This window comes from Lithobates pipiens, unplaced genomic scaffold (assembly GCF_037356315.1).
Source record: "Lithobates pipiens isolate NorthernLeopardFrog02 unplaced genomic scaffold, aLitPip1_a1.2 Scaffold_28, whole genome shotgun sequence".
NCBI classification, from domain to species: domain Eukaryota; kingdom Metazoa; phylum Chordata; class Amphibia; order Anura; family Ranidae; genus Lithobates; species Lithobates pipiens.
Genome location: NW_027507789.1, coordinates 221,205,448 through 221,227,903, shown reverse-complemented (window position 1 = coordinate 221,227,903; position 22,456 = coordinate 221,205,448). Strand labels below are relative to the sequence as shown.

Sequence of the window (22,456 nt, the reverse complement as noted above, 5' to 3'; positions counted from 1 at the left end):
GATTTACAACTCTCCCGTTGTGTTTTAAATAGGGAACAGAAATTAAAAAAAAAGGGTTTTTTTTTATAAAATAATAATAATCACTACTAACTTGAATCACTAATACTTGAACTACTGTATTTATTACTGTGCACACCAGGAGACAAGTTTAACTTTCCCCCCCCCCCCCCCCCCCCTCTTCCTTTTTTAAAACAGTTGCCATATTTTTGGGAGAAAGTCAAGTCCTGGAGCACGCATTTTACAACTGGTCCACTGGGGATTGGTGGGGGATAGCGGGGAAGTTGTAGGCATCGTAGAACTCTACACATTTTTCTTTACAACTTTAGAATTATTTTATTTATTTAAAAAAAAAAAAAAAAAATAATCACACAACACACACACACACACACACACACACACACACTTTTGAAACTTGTTGATTTTTGGATACATGTGACAGTGTTGAAATTGTTCCAAATGAAAATTAAGATATTTTGGTGAATCAGTACTCAGGAGAAAAATATGTTTTAATACAATGGCTCTATGCCTGTATATCAAGAATAATGTACAAGTGAATGTGAGAGATGACATCACCAAGGGAGCTAGGGAGGAGGTTGAATCCTTATGGGTAAAGCGCAAAAGGAATGAAACCAAGGGGAAAGAATAATACTGGGAGCATGCTATAGGCCCCCTAACCAGGGGGGGGGGATCTCCCTATCACAATTTGGATTAGCAGCAAGGATGGGAAGAGTCATCATAATGGGGGGATTTTAATTATCCAGACAGACTGCGTGGTTCCCTCCGTCCATTCATCTAAAGCTCGCCAGTTCCTAAATGTTTTGCAGGACAATTGTATGGGTCAGATGGTAGATGCACCAACTAGAAATAAAGCGCTAATGGATCTAAATGATTACCAACAACACAGACCTGGATGTGGAAATACAGGGCAGTTTAGGAAACATCAATCATAGGTCAATTGGCTTCAGTATTAAAAAATAAAAATCACACAAATAGGAAACAAAAAAAAGGGGAAATACAAAGACCCTGAATTTCAAAAGAGCCAACTTCCCTAAACTACAAATCTTGCTAGAAGGCATGAACTGGGATAAAATCTTAGGAACAAAGAAGACGGAGGAGAGATGGGTTTGCCTTAAGAGCATATTAAATAAGGGTATTATCCAGTACACCACATTAGGTAATACATTTTTAAAAAAAGAGCGAACAAAAGTCCTGGGGGGCTTAACACCAATGTCAAAATGCATATAAAAAGCAAAAAGAAGAAAGCCTTGATAAAAAACGAAAAATAAAAAAAAACCAACACACAGGCTGAGGGATCATCATCAGCATTCAAACTTTATAAAAGAATGCAACAAGAAATGTGCAATTAGGATGGCAAAATGAGGAGCACAAAAATAAATCCCAAGAAATTCTTTAAATATGTAACCAATAAAATAAATAAAAATATATGGAGGACGGACCATATTGGCCCCATAAAGAATGAGGAAGGACATCTGGTTACAAAGGATGGTGGAGATGGCGAAGGTATTGAATTTACATCCCTGGGAATTACAGACCAGTTAGCCCAACATCAATAGTATGCAAGCTCTTGGAGGGGATGATAAGGGAATATATACAAGATTTTAGTAATGAGAACGGTATCATTAGCAGTAATCAGCATGGATTCATGAAGAATCGTTCTTGCCAAACCAATCTACTAACCTTCTATGAGGAGGTGAGTTGCCATTAGATAAAGAAAGGCCCGTAGACGGGGTGTATCTAGATAAAGGAAGGCCCGTAGACGGGGTGTATCTAGATAAAGGAAGGCCCGTAGACGTGGTGTATCTAGATAAAGGAAGGCCCGTAGACGTGGTGTATCTAGATAAAGGAAGGCCCGTAGACGTGGTGTATCTAGATAAAGGAAGGCCCGTAGACGGGGTGTATCTAGATAAAGGAAGGCCCGTAGACGTGGTGTATCTAGATAAAGGAAGGCCCGTAGACGTGGTGTATCTAGATAAAGGAAGGCCCGTAGACGTGGTGTATCTAGATTAAGGAAGGCCCGTAGACGTGGTGTATGGGGATAAAGGAAGGCCCGTAGACGTGGTTTATCTAGATAAAGGGAAGGCCCGTAGACGTGGTTTATCTAGATAAAGGAAGGCCCGTAGAGGTGATGCATCTGGATTTTGCAAAAGCATTTGACACAGTTCCCCATAAACGTTTACTGTACAAAATAAGGTCTGTTGGCATGGACCATAGGGTGAGTAAATGGATTGAAAACTGGCTACAAGGCCGAGTTCAGAGGGTGGTGATAAAATGGGGAGTACTCGGAATGGTCGGGGTGGGTAGTGGGGTCCCCCAGGATTCTGTGCTGGAACCAATACTATTTAATTTGTTCATAAACAACCTGGAGGATGGGGATGGGGGAAACAGCTCAATCTCTGTATTTGCGGACGATGCTAAGCAGGGCAATAATTTCTTCGCAGAATCTGGAAACCTTGCAAGAAGATCTGAACAAATGAATGGGGGGGGAGGGGCAACTACATGGTAAATGAGGTTCGATGTAGAAAATGTAAAATGCATTTGGGTGGCAAAAATATGAATGCAATCTATAAACTGGGGGGGGGGGGGGGGTTTGGGAGAACCTCTGGGGGAATCCAGGATGGAAAAGGACCTGGGGGTCCTAGTAGGCGTTAGCAGCAGCTTAGCATTACATGCCATTGCTGAGCCTAACAAAGCAAACAGAATATTGGCATTAAAAAGGGATCAACTCCAGAGATAAAACGATAATTCTCCCGCTCTACAAGACTCTGGTCCGGCCGCACCTGGAGTATACTGTCCAGTTCTGGGCACCAGTCCTCAGGAAGGATGTCCTGGAAATGGAGCGAGTACAAAGAAGGGCAACAAAGCTAATAAAGGGTCTGGAGGATATTAGTTACGAGGAAAGGTTGTGAGCTCTGAACTTATTCTTCTGGAGAAGAGACGCTTGAGAGGGGGTATGATTTCATTATATAAATACCGGATTGGTGACTCCACAATAGGGATAAACTTCCTTCCTGCAAAAAAAAAGTTAAGACTCGTGGCCACTCAAAAAAAAAAAAGAGAAAAAGAGGTTTAACCTTAAACTACATAGAGGGATCTTTGATGCAAGAGCAGCAAGGATGTGGAATTCCTTCCACAGGCGGTGGTCTCAGCGGGGGGGGGGGGGAAGAGAAAAAAAAAAAAAACACACAATCGATAGTTTCAAGAAACTATGAGATAAGCACCTGAACAACCGCAACCTACAGAGATATACAATGTAATACTGACATATAAATCACACACATAGATTGGACTTTAGTCTTTTTTTCAACCTCGACTACTATGCAACGGGTTGAGAAAACTTGACCGTAGAAAGTGCAGTACACCCGAATGCCTCAAGCTCGAGGAGCTGTATTGGGGGTCATTTTACTACGCCCAAATAGCATTACAATTATAGTTTTATTGCCAAGGGACCAATTCATTCCTCAGCTGTATTGGCAAGGCCAGCAGGCTTGGCTACAGAATGGGGGAACATGCATGCATACATACATACATACATACATGCCAGTTTCATGGGTAAAAACGGATTTGCTGAAATTTTCTTCTTGTAGGCAAGCCTTTTAGAACCCCCGCCCCTTTTTCCCCCCATTGGAAGCATTTTCCTCCTCCCTAGACATAAGCAAGCATGCCATGGTGAACCAACCACACATATTTATACCTCGTAGGTCCAACCAGTCTCAAAATTTTGTTGGCCAACTAACGCTTGGGCCTGGTCACAAAAGGCCTCCCAACCCATACAGGTTGGGTGTTTGGGAAGAAACCAGATTTCAAAATGACCTTTTACGACCAGCGCGAGCCCAGTAAGAAAACGAAGTGACCAGCCTGCCATGACCACCCCATCCCTGAATTAGAAATGGGTAAATTCTACGAAAGAAGGTTTTTCTGCAAAGACTTGAGAGACATTTAGAATTATAATAATTTTATTTTAGTAAATGCGTAAAAAAAAAAAAAAAAAAAAAAAATAAGTCTTTCTTCAAAGCCTCCTTTTTTTTGCCCCAAGTAAAAAGAATATATAACCCCACCCATACAAAAAAAATAAAAATATATATAAATAGGATTAGCCCCACCACAACATACCCACCCAATAAGCAACTTAGTAGTTTCCCATAGATTCCGGTATGGGCTGTAAAATTTCCAGCTTCGTAGTTTCTCTTCCCCCCCCCCCCCATTGTCCCTGGCTGAGATGACTAGCTACTTACTCAGCATTCAGCTATTTAACCACCACCTGAAAATTATTACCCAAGCACCACATCACTTAAAACCACTAGCAGCAACGCCATAAAATCCTCACGCAACCCCCCCCCCCCCCCGCTATACGTGCCATTCTTATCTTCGGAAAACTCTTAAAAAGTCTGCGTGACTCTACCAAAACCTGATAAAAAGAGTTTTATGAGGAGAAGAAGTACTTTATGCATTTTCTAGATTGCAAGCTCAAAAAGAAGAAAAAAAAAAAAAATAAAAAATAAAAAAAAAAAATAAATAAAAAATAAATAAAAAATAAAAAAGTCCACCCCCGGCATTGTCAGAACCAACTTTCAGAACAGAGATGAGCTACTTACTGCAGCACAAGAAGGCAGCCAACTGGAGAGTAGCTTAAAATGGATCATAAATGTGGCTTAATCTACAAAAGCTTGTCTTAAAAGTTATGGAGAAAAAATAAATAAATAAAGTGGATTACCTGGAAATTTAAAACTAAGAAAAAAAAAAAAAAAAAAAAAAATTATATCTACATACATAACTTGAACAACTTTCACGTTTTTTTTTATTAAAAAAAGAAATAAAAAAAAAAAAAAAAACACTAAAGTATTCAAAATAAAAAGATATATATTGTTTATATTTGGTTATTTTATTCGGCTCTGCTGAAAAAAAAAAAAAAAAAAAAAAAAAAAAAGAGAAGGTTGGTACCGAGGACAGGTGATCCAGGCGCACAGGCAATAGTAAGGACTTGTGGGATGTTAGTTAAATTCAATCGCGAAATCTCCCGTTCATTAAGTGCTCATCGCGACAAGCTAATTACACAACAAGATCATGTTCTGTGAAGCCAGCCTGCAAATCGCTCTCAAGAGAGAGAGAAAGTTCTGCATCGCTGAGTCGCTTTGAAACCTATCAGGCAGCGAGCTCAGCCCAGACTGAATTATCAGCTCACTGATTCCAGAAGGCAGCATGGAAAAAAAAAAAAAAAATATATATATATATATACACAGGCTGCCTTAAATTGATGGAAGGTTACCTATGATTGGTTGCTTCAGGATACGGCGCATCATGGCAGTTAAATGTCTAGCGTGCTTGCCTTGCAGTTCTAAGGTCCTAGGCTCAGAACCCAACAGGGGTGTCATCTGCCTGCTCTTGCAACGTCTTAAGTGGGTTTATCCTAGAGCTCCCACAAAAAAACAAAACACCACCCCCCCCCCCCCCCACACACACACACACACTGGTGGTTTAGCTAACTGCCACCAAAAATTGGCCAAGATGAGGGCCTAGCCATGCAACCCCCTTACAGGGCAATAGTCTGTGCAGGCCAGTCAAGTTCCTCTGCTCCAAACTCACTCATCCATGTCTTGATGGACTTTGCTTTGTGCTCTGGTCCAAACCCTTTGGTGGAGGGGTCCCCCCCCCCCCCAATTATGGTGTAGGGGTTTGTTTTTCAGGGGTTGGGCTTGGTCCCTTAGTTCCAGTGAAGGGAACTCTTCAGGTGTCGTCATACCAAGACATTTTGCACAATTTCATGCTCCCGACTTTATGGGAACAGTTTGGGGATGACCTTCCTGTTCCAACAGGACTGGACAGCAGTGCACAAAGCACCCAGAAAATAAATGAGGGGAAAAAAAAAAAAAAAAAAGCCACACACACACACACACACCAGAATGTAAGGTGTACCAATGCAAAAAACAAAAATCAATCACAGAATTGCAAGAGTTTATAAGCCCAGTACCAGAAATTCAGAAGAAACTTCTGATAAAAAAAAGGTTTAACAAACCCAAGAACTTGTCCTGAACCAAGTATCAACGTATCTTTCCTGCAGCTTTTATTAAATATACAACATATAAAAATAAAAGCTACACGTGGTAAAGGGATTCTCATATGACCCCTCCCACGAGTTTCAGAGTCATCCCAGCATAGGGGCCTCGGGGGCAGGTCCTTAGAAGCTTCAAAAGTCCAAGCTATTAAAAAGGATGAAGGAGCTCAAAAAACACAGCATCTTTGATAATCCCGTCAAAAATAAATAAATCAAACACACACAAAAAAAAAAAAAAAAAAACAGCATTTTACCTTTGCACACTACCCTCTTTGAAATAGTTTCCATGTCAACTTAATTTCTGAAGCAATCAAGCCAATCACTAACAAAAACACACACTTTCTCATTGAAAAAATGTTGGCGACCTTGCCGCTTTTGAATCCTTACAAGCAATTTGAGCCCTGCGGGATATTTTTGCCCATGAAATGCGTTGATTTTTTTTTTTTTTTAAACGGTTAGAAACCCAGGTAAAACGTTTTTTTGAATTCTTTGTTCCTCGGTCTGGAGCTCCGATTATAATTTCTGTTGCAGCAATAAAGCCTGAAAGGTTTTAAACTCTTCCACGTCATTTTCTAAAAAGGTAACTGTTATATGCATATATGGTACATCTCAGGAGCCTTCTATACACGAAGGCTTCATGAAGCAGCGTCCCATTGGACAAGCGCGACCTTAGTTAAATTTTCGTAGAGGCGGAGCAGCTTTATTCATAGAACATCAAACGCACACATCTTTCTGTATGAAAACCAGATCTTCTAAAAAACACACACACACACACACACACACACACACAATAAATCTAGAACTACCAATAGCAACTTACTTAGCAGCAAGGAGCATGTTTTTCCGATTGCCCATGTCGTTGCGTTCTGCGTGTGGTCGGCTCAGGTATTCTGCCACGGCTTTAGAGGGGAACTCTGTTTCACAGACATAGCCAAAGTCACGAGCGAGGTGTACTGCCTCCCCTGCAATGCAACAACTTATGTCATATATAAGGTTTCGTATAAATTCCATAAAAAAATAAAAATAAAATATAAATAAAATAAAAAAGTAGTGAGCACACACTTTCCACATTTGATTAGGGTAAGAGTTACATAGTTAGTAAGGTTGAATAAAGACACCAGTCCATCCTGAGTGAGTGTCTACAATTGTCCCTATCCCTGTACATTGCACACTCACATCAGTCCCCTACCCTCAAGGATCCAATAATACAAGGTCCCCATTCATATACTAGGGGCCAATTTGGGACAGAAGCCAATTAACCTACCAGCATGTCTTTGGAGTGTGGGAGGAAATCGGAGTACCCGGAGGAAACCTACGCAGGGACAGGGAGAACATGCAGACTCCAGGCAGGTAGTGTCGTGGTTGGGATTCAAACCAACGACCCTTCTTACTGCTACCCACTACACCACTGTGCCGCCCAAGAGTATCATTGGAATGAGCTCTTTAAAAAGGGAACCGTTCCCGATTAAAATGCAGAGGCTCTCTCTGGCTTCAGCAGTTGGTTGACTGGCCCGAGAGCTACTTCAAACTCCTCCCCTCGGAGAGCCTTGCATAATTGCGGCCCAGCATTCGTTATCCAGTTGTCTGCAGGCCAGCTTACACTAACTGAAAACACATCCCGATTTTTTTTATTTTTATTTTTTCCATAGAGGAAAACCATTGCTTTCCACTGGCGACTACTCAGGAATGGAAACGCGAGGAAAATTATATATATATATATATATATATATATATATATATATATATATATATATATATATATATATATATATATATAATTTTTTTTGTGGTTTCAACTTAACAAGCCGGCCAAGCTTACCAAATGCCAGTGACCTTCTACGCCGTTTAATGATTTTATCATGCCCAATAACTACACAGGCTACAGGAGTATTCCTAACAATTAGAAACCAAGAAAGTTACCATTTAAAAAAAAAAAAAAAAAAAAAAAAAAAAAAAAAAAAAAAAACCACTTCCAGCCCCAAACATGCCTAAGTGAGGAAGTGACTAAACAGCTGAGTAATATTAACCCTTGCATCATGTCACTGGACAAAAATATATTAAATAAGTAAATGTATATATATATATATATATATATATATATATATATATATATATATATATTAAATAAATAAGTAAATTATATATATATATATATATATATATATATATATATATATATATATATATATATATATATTAAATAAATAAGTAAATTATATATATATATATATATATATATATATATATATATATATATATATATATATATATATATATATATATATATACACACACACACACATATACATATACATATACATATACACACACACACACACACACACACACATATACACATATACATATACATATACATATACATATACATATATACACACACACTATGAAGACTGTTGGCCGTTTCCCCAGGAACCAACAAAAGAGTTGTCAAAATTTTATGCAGATGACTTTCTGGGGATATCACAACTCAACACCATAAAAAAAAAGGTTGTTCTCCTCAAGAGCGTCCAATTCAGAACCTCAATGAGCATTTCTGAAGATGCTTGTTGCATCAATGGAAAGTGGAAGCACCCAGCAGTAGGAGAAAAAATTCTTAAAGTTGGGAACCTTACTTTCTAGCAGCCAATCAAAATCTAAGGTTCCCAACTTCCCAAGCATTTCCTTCTACTGCTGGATCCTTTCCGTTGATGCAACAAGCATCTTCTCAAATTCGCATTGAGATTGCTGGAAATCTTAGGAGTAAAGAATCAGGAGTGCCACCAAAGCAAGCACCCAATATATCTTTCCAACCGACATTCTGGGAGACTTCGCCTGGCCTTTGAAGGCATTTACAGGCTTGGTGACCTACAGAATGGAACAGGCCCTACATACATTGAAATCATGAACCCAACCACCACAGATCAACTGCAAGACGACCACGTTTGTTGCAAAACAAATTTTTTTTTTTTACTTCATAGGCTGAGTTCACACTTATGCAAATTGGATCAGTTTCGCATCACAGGAGTCTGACCAGCTCTCAATGGAGCAGGTTTACATATTCCTGGGGTGGCTTGCATTGGAGTTTTGTGACTCTTTGGCTCAGTTTCAGGTCCGAATTCAGGCCCCATTCATCCCTGAAACAGAGAACAGGGACGCAACGGAGCCATGCTGTGAGCCGCATCCAAAATAAGTGTGAACCCAGCCAAGACAAAAATAAAAAATGCCAATGCTTTGTTTACAGAAGCAACAGACACTTTTCCACAGCCATTCTAAACCAGAGATCCATGGAACCCTGGGGTTGCTTGATCTGTGGCTAATTGACCTCCCTTTTCCTGCATAGTCCAGGGGGGCCAACATCTCATGACACCAGTGTGCTTTTATAGTGCTGCTGTAAAGACATTCTACCTACTGCCAACTGATATGAAGGCCATTTTCCCCCCCAATGAAGGTTTTAGCAAAGGTTCCCCAAGACCTAAAAATTATTTTAAGGGTTCCTCAGGGGTAAAAAGGTGGAGCAAGGCTGCACTAGCGTGTGCCTTACACCATATACCATTTGTTGTACACAAAATATCAACTTCAGGTGTATAGCCAAATGTGTTGGCCCTTTAATGAAGGACATGATACTCAAGAAGATCAAATTTTTGAGCCAAAACTATTTTTTTTTTTTTTTTTTTTTTAAAGTAAAACACCACAACAAACCTTCCACGAGAGACGTTAAAAGAGTCACATTTGCAGCTTTCCTTCTCCCAGCCGGCAAGTTTAGACCAATTTTCTCTAGCTTTTCTCGCAGCGACCTCCCTCCGTTTTTCGATTTGGCTCTGGGTGGGGAAAGAAAAGAAAAAAAGGGAGTCAGAAGAGTCATTTCAATGCTCCCAATAGGGTGTTTAACCAACAAACAAGTCTCAGGTATCCACCAGGGCGTCAGCCCCAAGAGAGACAACAAGACTTTATAGGAGGCAAAACATTGATCTGACAAGGGTAGAATTCCCCTCGCATTACTAAACAATGTATCCAAATTCTGACAGACAATGGATTAAAACGATAGGATTTCACAGGAGCTACCTCGCGAAAAGGTATCTTGATCTGCGGAGACTTGTTGAGGGATTATATCCAATGTCATTTCAAAAGCAGAGAACTTCAAATTATTATGACATTTTAAAGCAAGCAAATCTTTCGTTCAGTTGCTACAATTCAAGGGCTAGTTTTGGGTGATGCCCACAGGTTCAATAACCCCGCCAACATCTGATGGACTTTGCTTGAAAGATCTCCAGCATCCAATTTCTGCCTTCTAGCCACTTCCAATCGGCTCTTACATGCAACCAGTCACCTAGAGGCGATTCAGTTCGCATTGTGCGCTATACAAGTATTTCATTCATTCATGTGGGTGATGCCCACAGGTTCAATAACCCCACCAACATCTAATGTCTGAAGGACTTTGGTTGCAAGATCTCTAGCATCTCATATCTGCCCTAAAGCCACATTCAATGGGCTTTTGCATTCAACCAGTCACATATGGGCTAGTTTTGGGTAATGCCCACAGGATCAATCCCATCAACATCTAAAGTCTGAAGGACTTTGGTTGCATGATCTCCAGCATCTCAGTTCTACCCTCAAGCCACATCCAATGGGCTCCTGCATACAACCAGTCACATGTATCCTCAGTGGCTTGTTCTTTAAACATTGTGACCTCTTGTCTTGCAACATCAAGAGCCTGTCCCCCGCCCAGGGCAGGACTTAGGGTGGTGGGGGCCCCTGGGCTTGAGTCACTTTCGGGCCCTACCTTCTATACATTTCCATATTTATCGGCGTATAACACGCACCCAAAGTTTAGGAGGGAATTTTAAGGAAAAAAAAAAAAAAACCCTTACATTTAAATGCCCATCAATGCAGCCTTATCAGTGTCCATCTGCAGCCTTATCATTTGCAGGCTTGTCATTGCAGTCTTGAAGTTTAAAAATGGCGCTGCCGAGATACAGAGTCCTGTGTATCTCGGCGGCTCTCAGGCCCTCTCACAGTCCCGAGCGGAACCAATAGTAGTCGAGTGTACTCGGCTCGGCTCACAGTCACGCCCAGTCCCTGTGTTTTGTCCATGGGCGGGACTGGGCATAACTGAGTGGAGCCGAGCCGGGTACACTCGGCTATGTATCTTGGCGGGGCCCCCTATTGGGTGGGGCCCATGGGCTTGAGCCCAGTCAAGCCCAATGGCAAGTCCTTCCCTGCCCCCATCCGAGGAAACTAGTATAAAAACTTCAATTGTTCAACAACTATATAAAAAGGAGAGAAAATGGCCATCAGGGGATTTCCATGAACCCTTTAAATGTAGAAGGACCTTAAAAAAAAAAAAAAAAAAAAAGAAAAAAAGAAGAAGGAAGGAACAGCTTTGAAGTGAAGTTATTCAGAGGAACCCAACAACACCAGGATCAGACCGTACTGTGGAGCCTTCTGCTCATTTGAATACAATTAGTTCAAATTTAAATTAGCTGGCCTATTACTACACAATGCGGTGTAACGATTCCTTTTTATTTCCCCCCCCCCACCCTTCATCTTATGCGTCTGCCCTTTTGTGGTCTCCTTAACAGTTTTCAGGACAAAGAAAGCCATTGTTGCAATTGCAAGAGTGGCACCAGAAACTAAGAATAGGTTTAGTTGAGTTACATTACGAGAGTTTTTTTTGGGGGGGGGGGGGGGGACTGCTCCACCCAAATCTTCCATCATTAAATAAAAGGCAGTTGGACCAGAATCAATATTCGGCATAAATGCACGAGATCCTAGACGCTTAGTACTGGTCTTAAAACGCCTCTTTGTGGCAAACTGTCTTTGACTGTGAGGGCTTAGCATCTAATGTTCTTTTGGTTAAAGCCATTGAATGAAAACCTGAACATAAGAACCAATGTGGCCTTTGCACAATCACATCTATTCTGGCCAATGGATATCTGACCATTTGCTAGCCTTGCAAGCCACCAGAAGTTCCAAAAAAAAAGAATTGGAAAAAACTGCATCCCACAATGCTCGTTTCTTTTTTGGGTTTTCCAGCAGATTCATTCGTTGTTTGGGGCACTTTTAAAGGTGTATAGCTCACAGGGCAACACACACAGTAGCATGAGCGTCCGCAGAAATTTTTTCAGGGAGGGGCATCATTTTAAGGTCACCCATGCTCTGACCCTTTGACAATGTCATTATCACAGTCATAGACTGCAGACGTAGTACAGGTGATGGTCAGAGACTGCAGACATGGCCCAAGAGACTGTAAGAGACTGCGGACATGGCAAAAGAGATGACCAGAGAATGTATACATAGCCCAAGAGACTGTCAGAAACTGCATACATGTGGGGGGTGACAGAGAGGGGAGTGAAAAAGACAGAGGGATGAGAGAGAGGTGACAGGGGGTCATCACTCCTGATCCAATCCCCGATTCCAGGGGGGGCACTAGCCCCCCCCTTGCCCCTACCTGCGGACACCCATGCACAGTTAACTAGCTAGAGATTGTACAGCAAACCATCCATTAGAAATATAATGTGCTTAGGCTGGGAACATACTTTGCTGTCCCTTCAGAGGTCCTCAAACTATCTGCCCAGAAACAGATCATCTAAGGCCAATTTATAGCTCTAAAAACGAAATAATTACATTAAAAGGGTACTCAATACATAGAGCAGTGGTCTCCAAACTGTGGCCCGGGGGGCCAGATACCACCCTTCGCTTGCCTTTATCTGGCCCTTTGGGCACCATTCCTTACACCGACACCAACAAATGGGGTACCAGTCCTTCCACCGACACCAGTGATATGGCACCGCATCACTGGTATCAATGATGGGGCACTATTCCTCCCACTGATGGGCAACAATGGGGCATTATTCTTTCTACTAATGTCAATGATAGGGCATGGTTTATTTCCATTGACACCAGGGCATTTTCTACTCACACTAGTCCCAGTTCCTCCCAAAGAACAATGGGGCCCAGTGACACAAATGGTGGAGCACAACTTCTCCCACCGACACCAATGATGGGGGGGGGGGGGTTGTATACTCCACTGATGGGACACAGTCTGGCCCCCCATGAAGTCTGATGGACAGTAAACTGGCACTTTGTTTAGAAAGTTTGGAGACCCCTGTTATAGAGCAATAAAAAAAGGCAAGCCCTGCCTCATTCAAAAATTAAAAAAAGATCCACATTTCAGATAGACAAGAAAAAGTTTTGACTGTGGGAGTAATTTTGCCACTACATGGGAAACATTTGTTACCAATATAGAAATATTTTCCACAATTCCTCCTCCCCGCCATCATTGTCCATTCTGCAAGATACCAGAACCAAACCCACAAGGGGTCCACTGAAGCTACAACATGGACCATCTCCAAGGCTTCTTACCTTCTGAGGACTCCACCAAGAAGTGATGCGTTCAGGCACTCCGGGGGAGAGAGTCTACGCTGTACTTCCGCCACAGTGACTTTGTATTTTGAAGTGGAGCTCAGGAGGGACAATCTTCCGGGCACAGAGCAGAAGACTTCATTTGGGTTAATGACCATCCCCATTAGTCCATCTTTCTGGTAGGGCATACTGAGGGTGTGTTTTCCTGCGGAGATCGAAGCAGTTAATACTTTGAAGCGGCTACAGGAACAATGAGAATATCACAGAAAATAGAAAATACTAGTCATGTGAATTGATGTCCATCTGTGCCTTACGGCACCGCACTCCAAGGCCAAAATTACCAACAGGGTCTCTTTATATAGAGCCAGTAAACTACCACCGTGGTTTTTTTGTTGTTTTGTTTGGCCACAGCCCAAATATATTAATGGAAACCTTAAGTGGCCACTGACCAAAGAGGTCCTGAAGTGTGTCAATGGGCAGGAGACATCGGAAAAGAAGCTCTTCCACCGAGGCTGGTGTCATCAACTTAATGACCTTTAAAAACAACTCCATAGAGTAGGTCAGAGATATACAGACAAGGAATCGTGTGTATGATTGCAACAAGTAACTTTGGGGTGGGGGGGTGGCACGACATTAGACTAAGATGTAAGGGGTTAAATTGTTAAAGCTACGCAACACAAATAAATATCCGTGTGGTGGGTACGTTTGATTAAGAGCTCCTCTGGTACTCATAGAAAAGTATTTTATAATATAAGTATTTAAGTATCATGGCACTCATGGAACAATTCATAGAAAAGGATCAGCACCTAAAATTTGTAGTCATTAAAGATGCAATTCAACCACGGGAATCACTCTTTGAATAAAATATATTATCAAAATTATGAAAATAGATTAAAAAGAGACACTTAAATATAACGCTTCTTTAAAAAAAATTTTTATATATTATATATATATATATATATATATATATATATATATATATATATATATATATATATATATATATATATATATATATATATAAAATCTATAATATATATTTTTTCTTATTTTTTAAAATATAAAATTGTAGCATGCACAGTACTTGCAATAACCATCACAGATCCCAAAAAAATAAAAAGTCCCAGCAAAAAAAACAAACATCCAGCTACAACTAAGAAGCTAGTTCTTTCCAGTGCAGTACCAGCCCGTCTACACATTCCCACTGAAGAACCATAAATACCAGCATACCCTGCCCTCCGTCTGCCTCTGATAGACTACAAGCCCTCCCATGCTCACACACTGAAAGCAGATCAGTAAAGTTTCTTAAAACCAGAATACTTCAGGTGACACTTTAATGTAGAGTTTCCGGAACGGGCCAATAAATAAAAAAAATATAAAAATAAATTTAAAAAAAAAAAAAAAGTATGCACCTATCGGGAACATCTTAGAACTGAAAACTAGTCATTTCAATTGTTTTGTAAAAAATAAAAAAAAAGTAGATGCTTTTTTTTTTTTCTCATTTTTAAGATCTAATAAATTTTGAAAAATTTTAAAAATTTCAACACAGGTTTATGAAACTGTCCAAACGCCTAAAACCAGAAATAGTGTAGGTGTATTGACATGTACACAAGGGCGTGGAGAACTGCAGGCACGCACACACGTGTTCCTGAAAGAGAACACTCACTCCTGCCAGGCCCTGTATGTGCACAGCTCGTTAAGTCTCTCTGCAAGCATTCACAGCACTTTGCTGAAGATTTAACAATACAATGGCTCTAAATAAATAAAAAAAACACAAGGTACAAGCCATGCCTCTGAAAAAAAATAAAAAAAAAGTTAAGCCACCAGTTTAGTGGTGAGGAGGGCAGGAGAATCAAGGGTGCATTCTTAAAAAGATAAGGGGGGGGGGGGGGGCGCGGTGGTGAGTATTTTCAGAGAAAAAAAAATAAATTAAAAAAAACACCACGACATATTCTATAATATATATATATATATATATATATATATATATATATATATATATATATATATATATATATATATATATATATATATATATATATATATATATATATATATATATATATATATATATATATATATATATATATATACACACACACACACACACATACATATATATTTATTAATTAGTTAGACAAGCATGTGATTGCCACAAGAATGTTTATATCTTCATAGAAAATATGAAAAATAAATAAAAAATATTCGTGCTATAGCAAGAAAAAAAAAAAAAAAAATACAAAAAAATAAACCAAAAATAAAAAAATAAAATAAAAACCCACACCTAACACTAAAAGTCCAAGAGCCAAACACCACCTATACCAAAAGAACATAGCTTAGTTTTTAGATTTTGCCACCTCTTGACAACCAAAAAAAGTTCACAGCACACAAAATAAAATATTAAAAAATTACTAGGTTTAGTAAAATTATAAACAGAAGGAAAATAGCTTACATAATCTTCTGAGCTAATTTTTTTTGCTCAACCTGCAAGGCAACTAGAGGCTGAAGCTATTAACATCTAGGGTAGCAAGCACATTTCACTAAGTGACCATATTCAGTGCCAAGTTTATGTTATAATACACAGGTTTTGCATGACAGATCAAAAACGCTGTATTTACAGAACAGATCAAGCAAATAGAATATAAAAAAAAACACCCCTGTCTGTTTTGCTACAGTTTTAGGTGATCATTCCACCTCGATGTGACAGCACTCAGTCTTACAGCAGATGTTACAAAAAATAAAAAAAAATTAAAGATCTCCTAATTATAAGCCACAACAGGCATTTTGCACGCTTCACAGCAAAGTGATGTTTGTGATAACAGAATTACTCATCTCCCCACTTAAAAAAAAAAAAAAAAAAACTTGACATCTAAATATTTTTGACATGACACAATCATGCAATCAAGATAGTTTATAGAAAAAGCTCTGTTTTTACTCAATTCTCAAGGGTTAAAAGACATATTGGAAGGCATTGTGTGTTTAGAGAAGAGGGGGGGGAAAACATTTTTTTTTTTTTTTTTTCTAAACAACCAAACACACAAACAAAAATAAATAAATCCCAAAATGTAAATCACATTTAAATTTTTTTGATCGATTACATTTTTTGGGTAACACAAATGCATAAAAACCTCAAGAATGTATATTTCTGCTGAGGAAAATCATGTTTTAATTGAAATTGTATTTAGCCTTTAAACTTTTCTTCCCCCCCCCCCCTCTTCTACAAAAGCTAAAAAACACATCTTAACAACGAGACAGATCATAACATTTTGCCTTGAAGAGTTTCTCTCCCCCCCCCCCCCTCAAAACACCATGCACCAAAACAAGCTTTTTTTTTTTTTTTTTTTTTTTAAAAACACACAACATTTTAAACAAACCTTTTTTGATGACTGTCTGATCATGCATTATTAAACCTTGCTCCTCCAAACTCTGCAAGTAAAAAAATAAAAATAAAAATAAACACCCAAAACACAGTGTATTGATTGCATGAGCTAATGTTTAAATAAAAAGATATTAGATATAGATTTTTTTTTTATATAGGCATTCTGAACTGATAAGCATGTCAAACATCTAACCAGTCACCAATAAAAGGGAAACAATTTGTGTCAAATACAATTACTATACAACATAATAACAAATACAGTTTAATTAAAAATACAGTACATTATACTATATTTTAAATGTATGCCAAATATCACTAAAGTTAAGGATTTATCTGCTGTAAATATATATACACCCCATCATTTTAGAGTTATGGCCTATATAATAGAGTATTATAGAAGGAGAAAATATTATCTACTTCATGGTAAAATAGTATGTTTGGCTCTTTACAAAGCTTTACCAATTACAATTCTATTGGTATTATTGTAGAATCTTTTTCCTGCCTACAAATTTGAGGCCAGACTACTAAAAGGAGTCAAACTTTTTTACTCTCTCTTTTCTGTAAATTTCTACAATTTTAATTTTTTTTTTAAACACGAGTTAAAAAATAATAAAAATAAATAAAAATCAAGCTGGCTACACATGATACAATTTTCTTGTTAGATTTACCTTCAACTATGTGGTGCAAGGCCCGGCCTCATTGCATACAATTTGAAAGTGTTTAGGTTTGACCTCGTATTATATATTAGGTAAATCTAAAAAAAAGGAAAATTGTATAATGTGTAACCAAGTTTAAAGGTCGTTCACACAATAAATTGTGTGAATATTTCCTTTAATTACCTAATCACATGAAAGTAAATTTCTTATTTATTATTTCGTGATTGGATAACTGAAGAGAATATTGACATTTGTGTGAACATTTCAAAATTCCTTTAACCTCCATGGAGTACACACCTGTAATATTACATTTAAAAAAAAAAAAAATTATATATATATATATATATATCCCTCCCCCCAAACCTCCAGAATATTCATTATTCAGTGAGGTTATAAAATCAAACTGGGCCTTCAGAGAAGTTGCCTACAGCTTATGTTGGCAACCAATTTTACTGCTCGCCATAATTGTGGTCAGCTGAGAATATTAAAGCATGAACATTCAAAATTAAATACTCAAGTCATGAAGTCAACAAAACGCAACAAGAGCTCTTCCTGTTGCCCATTTTTTTTTTTTTTTAAAGGGGTCATTACCGCAACATCGTCCATCTGCTGGCCAATCTCCGGTAGACCAAGGTTGTCCGCCAGGCTCGACTCCAGCCCATGGCCTCCACCGTGCTGAAGAAGAATGTCTGGTCTTCTTTGGAAGTCTCTACTCAGTCTCCCCGATGAAGGGTCCAAAGAGGGAATGTGGTGGACCAGCCCCGTTCTGTTGTGGTGGGAAATTCCTCCATGCTCTTGACTCTGGCGGCTGGGCCATCCTTGCTGTTGGCTGGGAGGTGGGTGAGACGCGTGGATGGCGTTCAAGGAGAACGGGTCTCCAAGGTGGGAATAAGGGTCTGCGGACTGGGAGTAGGACAGGGGCTGGTACGGAGGTGGGAAGTAAGGGGGTTGGAAATCGGAAGACCCCGAGTGAGAGAGAGGGGGAGCTGGACTGTACAGGTGTTGGCTGACTGATGACAGATGGGGTAACCTAGGGTTGCCATTACTGCTTCCGTCGTGCCTGTCCTATAAAAATAAAATTAAAGAGTGTTACGTTTAACATACTGCCAAAAATCGCCTTTAATCCGATTCAGCTCGTTAAAATATAATACAGTACAGCAAATTACTATTTTGATCCTACCAGCTCCCGGATTGTTCAAAGAGGAGGCCTGTTTGATCTGCTAAACCAAATTTACTGAAATCATATGAATTTAATTCTCCTCTCCCCCATGGGACCGAGTTAGGGAAGGCAAGTTAACCAAATCGCAACATTTGTCACATGGAAGGCAAGACTGTAAAGCAGGCCGATGCAACAATCATTTTTACTTTTTTTTTTTTTTTTTTCGATACAAGGTTTCCATTGCAGAATTACCAGCAGTGGGTGAAAAAAAAAAAAATAAATAAATAAAAAAAAAAAAAAAAAAAAACTCCCCACACCAAACCAACATCGTTGAGACTTGGAGTTTAAATTAAAAAAAACTCAAGTCTCAACGGTGTTGGGTTTTTTTTTTTTTGTTTTGTTTTTTTAAACCTGAACACTTTGAGGCCTAGTTCACACCTATGCATTTTTATTGTGCATTTTCAGATTTTGCAGAAACACACTACAGTCCATTTAACATGGTTTCCTATGGATGTAGTTCATATCTGTGCATTATATGGAAAGGGTCAGAGACTTTTAGTTTCAGTTTTTTTGGTTTCATAGACTTCAATGGATCAAAAGTGTGTATTGGAAAAAAAAAAAAATATATAAAAATGCACCTGGAATATGAAAAACTTCAACCTGCATAGGTGTGAATCAGGCCTGACAGAGGGGGACAACTTTGGACACTGAAGAGTTAGTCTACGTGGCAGTGACCCTTAATTTACCTAGTATGATATTAATAAATAAAATACTTTAAAAAAATAAAAATATATTGATTTTGTGAAATCAACAAACAAGCCATCTAATATTAATAAATTGGTTGTTTGGTAAAATTTATATATATATATATATATATATATATATATATATATATATATATATATATATATATATATATATATATATATATATATATATATATATTTTTTTATTTTTTTTTTTTATTTTTTTTTTAATAATATATACACACACTTTTTTTATTATTATTAATAGATGGGTTGCTAAAGAGAAAAAAAAAAATTAAATATTGGTATGTATATAAACACACACACACACACACACACACACACACACACACACGCTTTTTGTTTTACATTTTTATTAACAAAAGCCATCTATATATAATAATGTTTTGTGAATTAAAATTTCACAAAAAAATAAATAAAAAAAAATAAAAATTTAATATAAGAGGGAGAGACCACAAAACACACACACACACACACCTTTACAAGAAGAAAAGAAAAGGGTTATCCAACAATAACACAATGTTTAAGCAATCTATATACATTTCTATGCTTAGCTTTTAAGCCTGCTCTATAAAAATTTATGAAAAAAATTTACAAACTGAAAAAAAAATAAAAAAATAAAAAGAAATTTGCTTCAATGACAACAAAATGTTACATTTCAGACAAGACATTCTTCTGCTGTTCAAAGCTTGCTGAGAGAACTTTTTTTTTTTTTTTGGGGTCCCCCGCAACCTGAGCCAAAAATGTTTAAAATTGAGCTGATCTGTGGGTTTTAGCAGATTACAACGTTACGGTCATTAAAATAACAAGGCTACTTAATTTGGGACAAAAAGGCGGCCCAGCAGAGTCCTGTGTGACCGGCTCTCCTTGCTAAATACCTCCTATTGATTTCAAATGACTGAAACTAATCAGCAGGAGCCGAGACAAGCGCACCACGCAGACCATGACCAATGGACAGAAATGAACGACTTAGAAAAAAAAATAAAAAATAAAATACTATGCAGAATTTTGTAAATTTAGTAAACTCATCAAGTATCTGAAAACACCATCAGTGTAGGGGGGAAAAAAAAAAAAAAAAAAAAAAACACAGATCGAACACGCTCTACAACCATCCAATTATGTTACCAATCAAGTCACCCACAACTAAATCCTACATCTACACAGCAAAGGCCACTTTTTTTTTTGCCATCTAATAAGCCCAATTTCCTGTCTTGTAAACAGCCAATACAGTGTAGCACTTTGACTTTAAAGCAAGGCTGCATTTACCTTTACCAACAAGAGAGAGATATATATATATATATTAGCTAGGCAAATAATTAAAAAAAAAAAATCCCATTACTTGACCATCTAATAATAAGCCCTTGCATTTAGCAATTGGCTGTTGTCTAAAAACAGACAGACAATGCAGTGCTGCACTTTGCCTTTACTTAACCAAGCAATACTTTGTTGTATCTTCTATGGATCCATTTACACTGCAAAAGGCTAGAATAAAAATGTTATTCTTAATACTAGCTAAGAATAACAAAAAAATAAAAAGTTCCATTACTTGACCATCTAATAAGCCCTTGCATTTAGTCATTTGCTATGATCTAAACAGACAATACAATGTAGCCCTTTGCCTTTAAAGCAACGCAGTGTAAGCACTTTTCTGTTTACCAATACAAAATGATTGCGCTTTGCCTTTAATACATTGTTGCCCTGCACTGTTTTACCAATACATGATATGTTGCATCTTCCTAATAAATAAAAAATAAAAAAAAAATTACAATAAAAAAGTAAAAATAAATGCAATCTTACTTTTTACTTCTAAGCAATTCCTTTAATCATGAACTCCATGTTCCCTATCATTATCTAATCATCCCTTCCTTCATCACTGAAGTTTAAATAGCATTTCCATATCCACAACCCCCCCCCCCCCCAATCTGCTGATCTCTACTTGCAGCAGGTTATAAACCAGCATAAGAAGTATTAATACTCTCAGCTAAGAATAAAAAATAAAAAAAATAAAAAAGGGGGGGACAAGACATTATTTTACTCCCAGCGTCCTGCAGTATGAAGCGTCTCTGCTACCTCCATAGGATGCCCCGGACTCTAGCGCCTGCTAGCGGCCAAAAGAGAGATGACAGGCCTGGTCAGCGCTGCAGCTGAACATCGCAAGTCAAGCACATTAAAAAAAAAAAAAAAAAAGTCGAGGCACCATGAAGAGCGATCTGTGATTGTGAAAAAGCATATATAGATTTTATATATATATATATATATATATATATATATATATATATATATATATATATATATATATATATATATATATATATTATATATTATATATTATATAAAACACACACACACACACACACACACATTTTTTTTTATCTCCATATCCTTATCCCAGTGTAGAGAGAGGTGAAATTAAAAAGCATCCCATAGATGAATGCATTATTAGATCAGGAAGATCTTGCAGCCAATTCCCTAATTATCTGCAGCATGCAATGTGCAGGGGACTAGGAGAGCAGCATGCAAGCCACACATGCAAGCCAGATCCTTCCTAGAAATATCATTGTGCAGCCTATAAGCTGCCTGCAATGGTGCAATATCTGCCCTCTAATGCCTCCCCTCCCCAGGCATGCAGATCTCTCCTCACCTCGCACTCCTCCTCATATTTGACATTATCAGCCAGCTTCCACAGCATGGTGACCCCAGGGAATCCAAGCACAGCACAGGAGAAGAAGCACACTGTATAATCCAAGTGATCTGCACACTCCCAGGGTTCAGATGTACTCAGGCATGGAGGCTGATAGTGAACTGACTTCAATGCTGCCCTGCCAAGCTATTTCCCCCCCTTGTGTGTGTCTGCTATTATCCTGACTCCTCCCCAGGGAAGGGGGCTGGGCTTATCCAGAGAAAGGGGGGGGGGAGAGACCGAGACTGCCAATCAGAAGAGGCTACCTGGACAAGCCACGCCTCCTCCTGGTATTCTCACGCTGCAGCCTGGACTTGTGCATTCAGTGTCTGAGCGATCATTGAGACAAGTGACAGTTCTATGAGAGGAGGGGAGATGACATT

The 22,456-nt window shown here is 38.5% G+C and overlaps 1 protein-coding gene across 1 annotated transcript in view; it reads right to left on the bottom strand.

Annotated features, from left to right (window-relative positions):
- TFAP2C (transcription factor AP-2 gamma) overlaps positions 1–22,203 on the bottom strand; it is a 28,363-nt gene extending 6,160 nt beyond the window's left edge. The window contains 6 exon segments of the mRNA XM_077458492.1: positions 6,891–7,032; positions 9,770–9,888; positions 13,433–13,637; positions 16,807–16,858; positions 18,059–18,532; positions 22,035–22,203. Of these exon segments, the coding sequence (XP_077314618.1) occupies positions 6,891–7,032; positions 9,770–9,888; positions 13,433–13,637; positions 16,807–16,858; positions 18,059–18,532; positions 22,035–22,082 (1,040 nt within the window). The 5' untranslated portion in view covers positions 22,083–22,203.
- Positions 22,204–22,456: the final 253 nt, after the last annotated feature.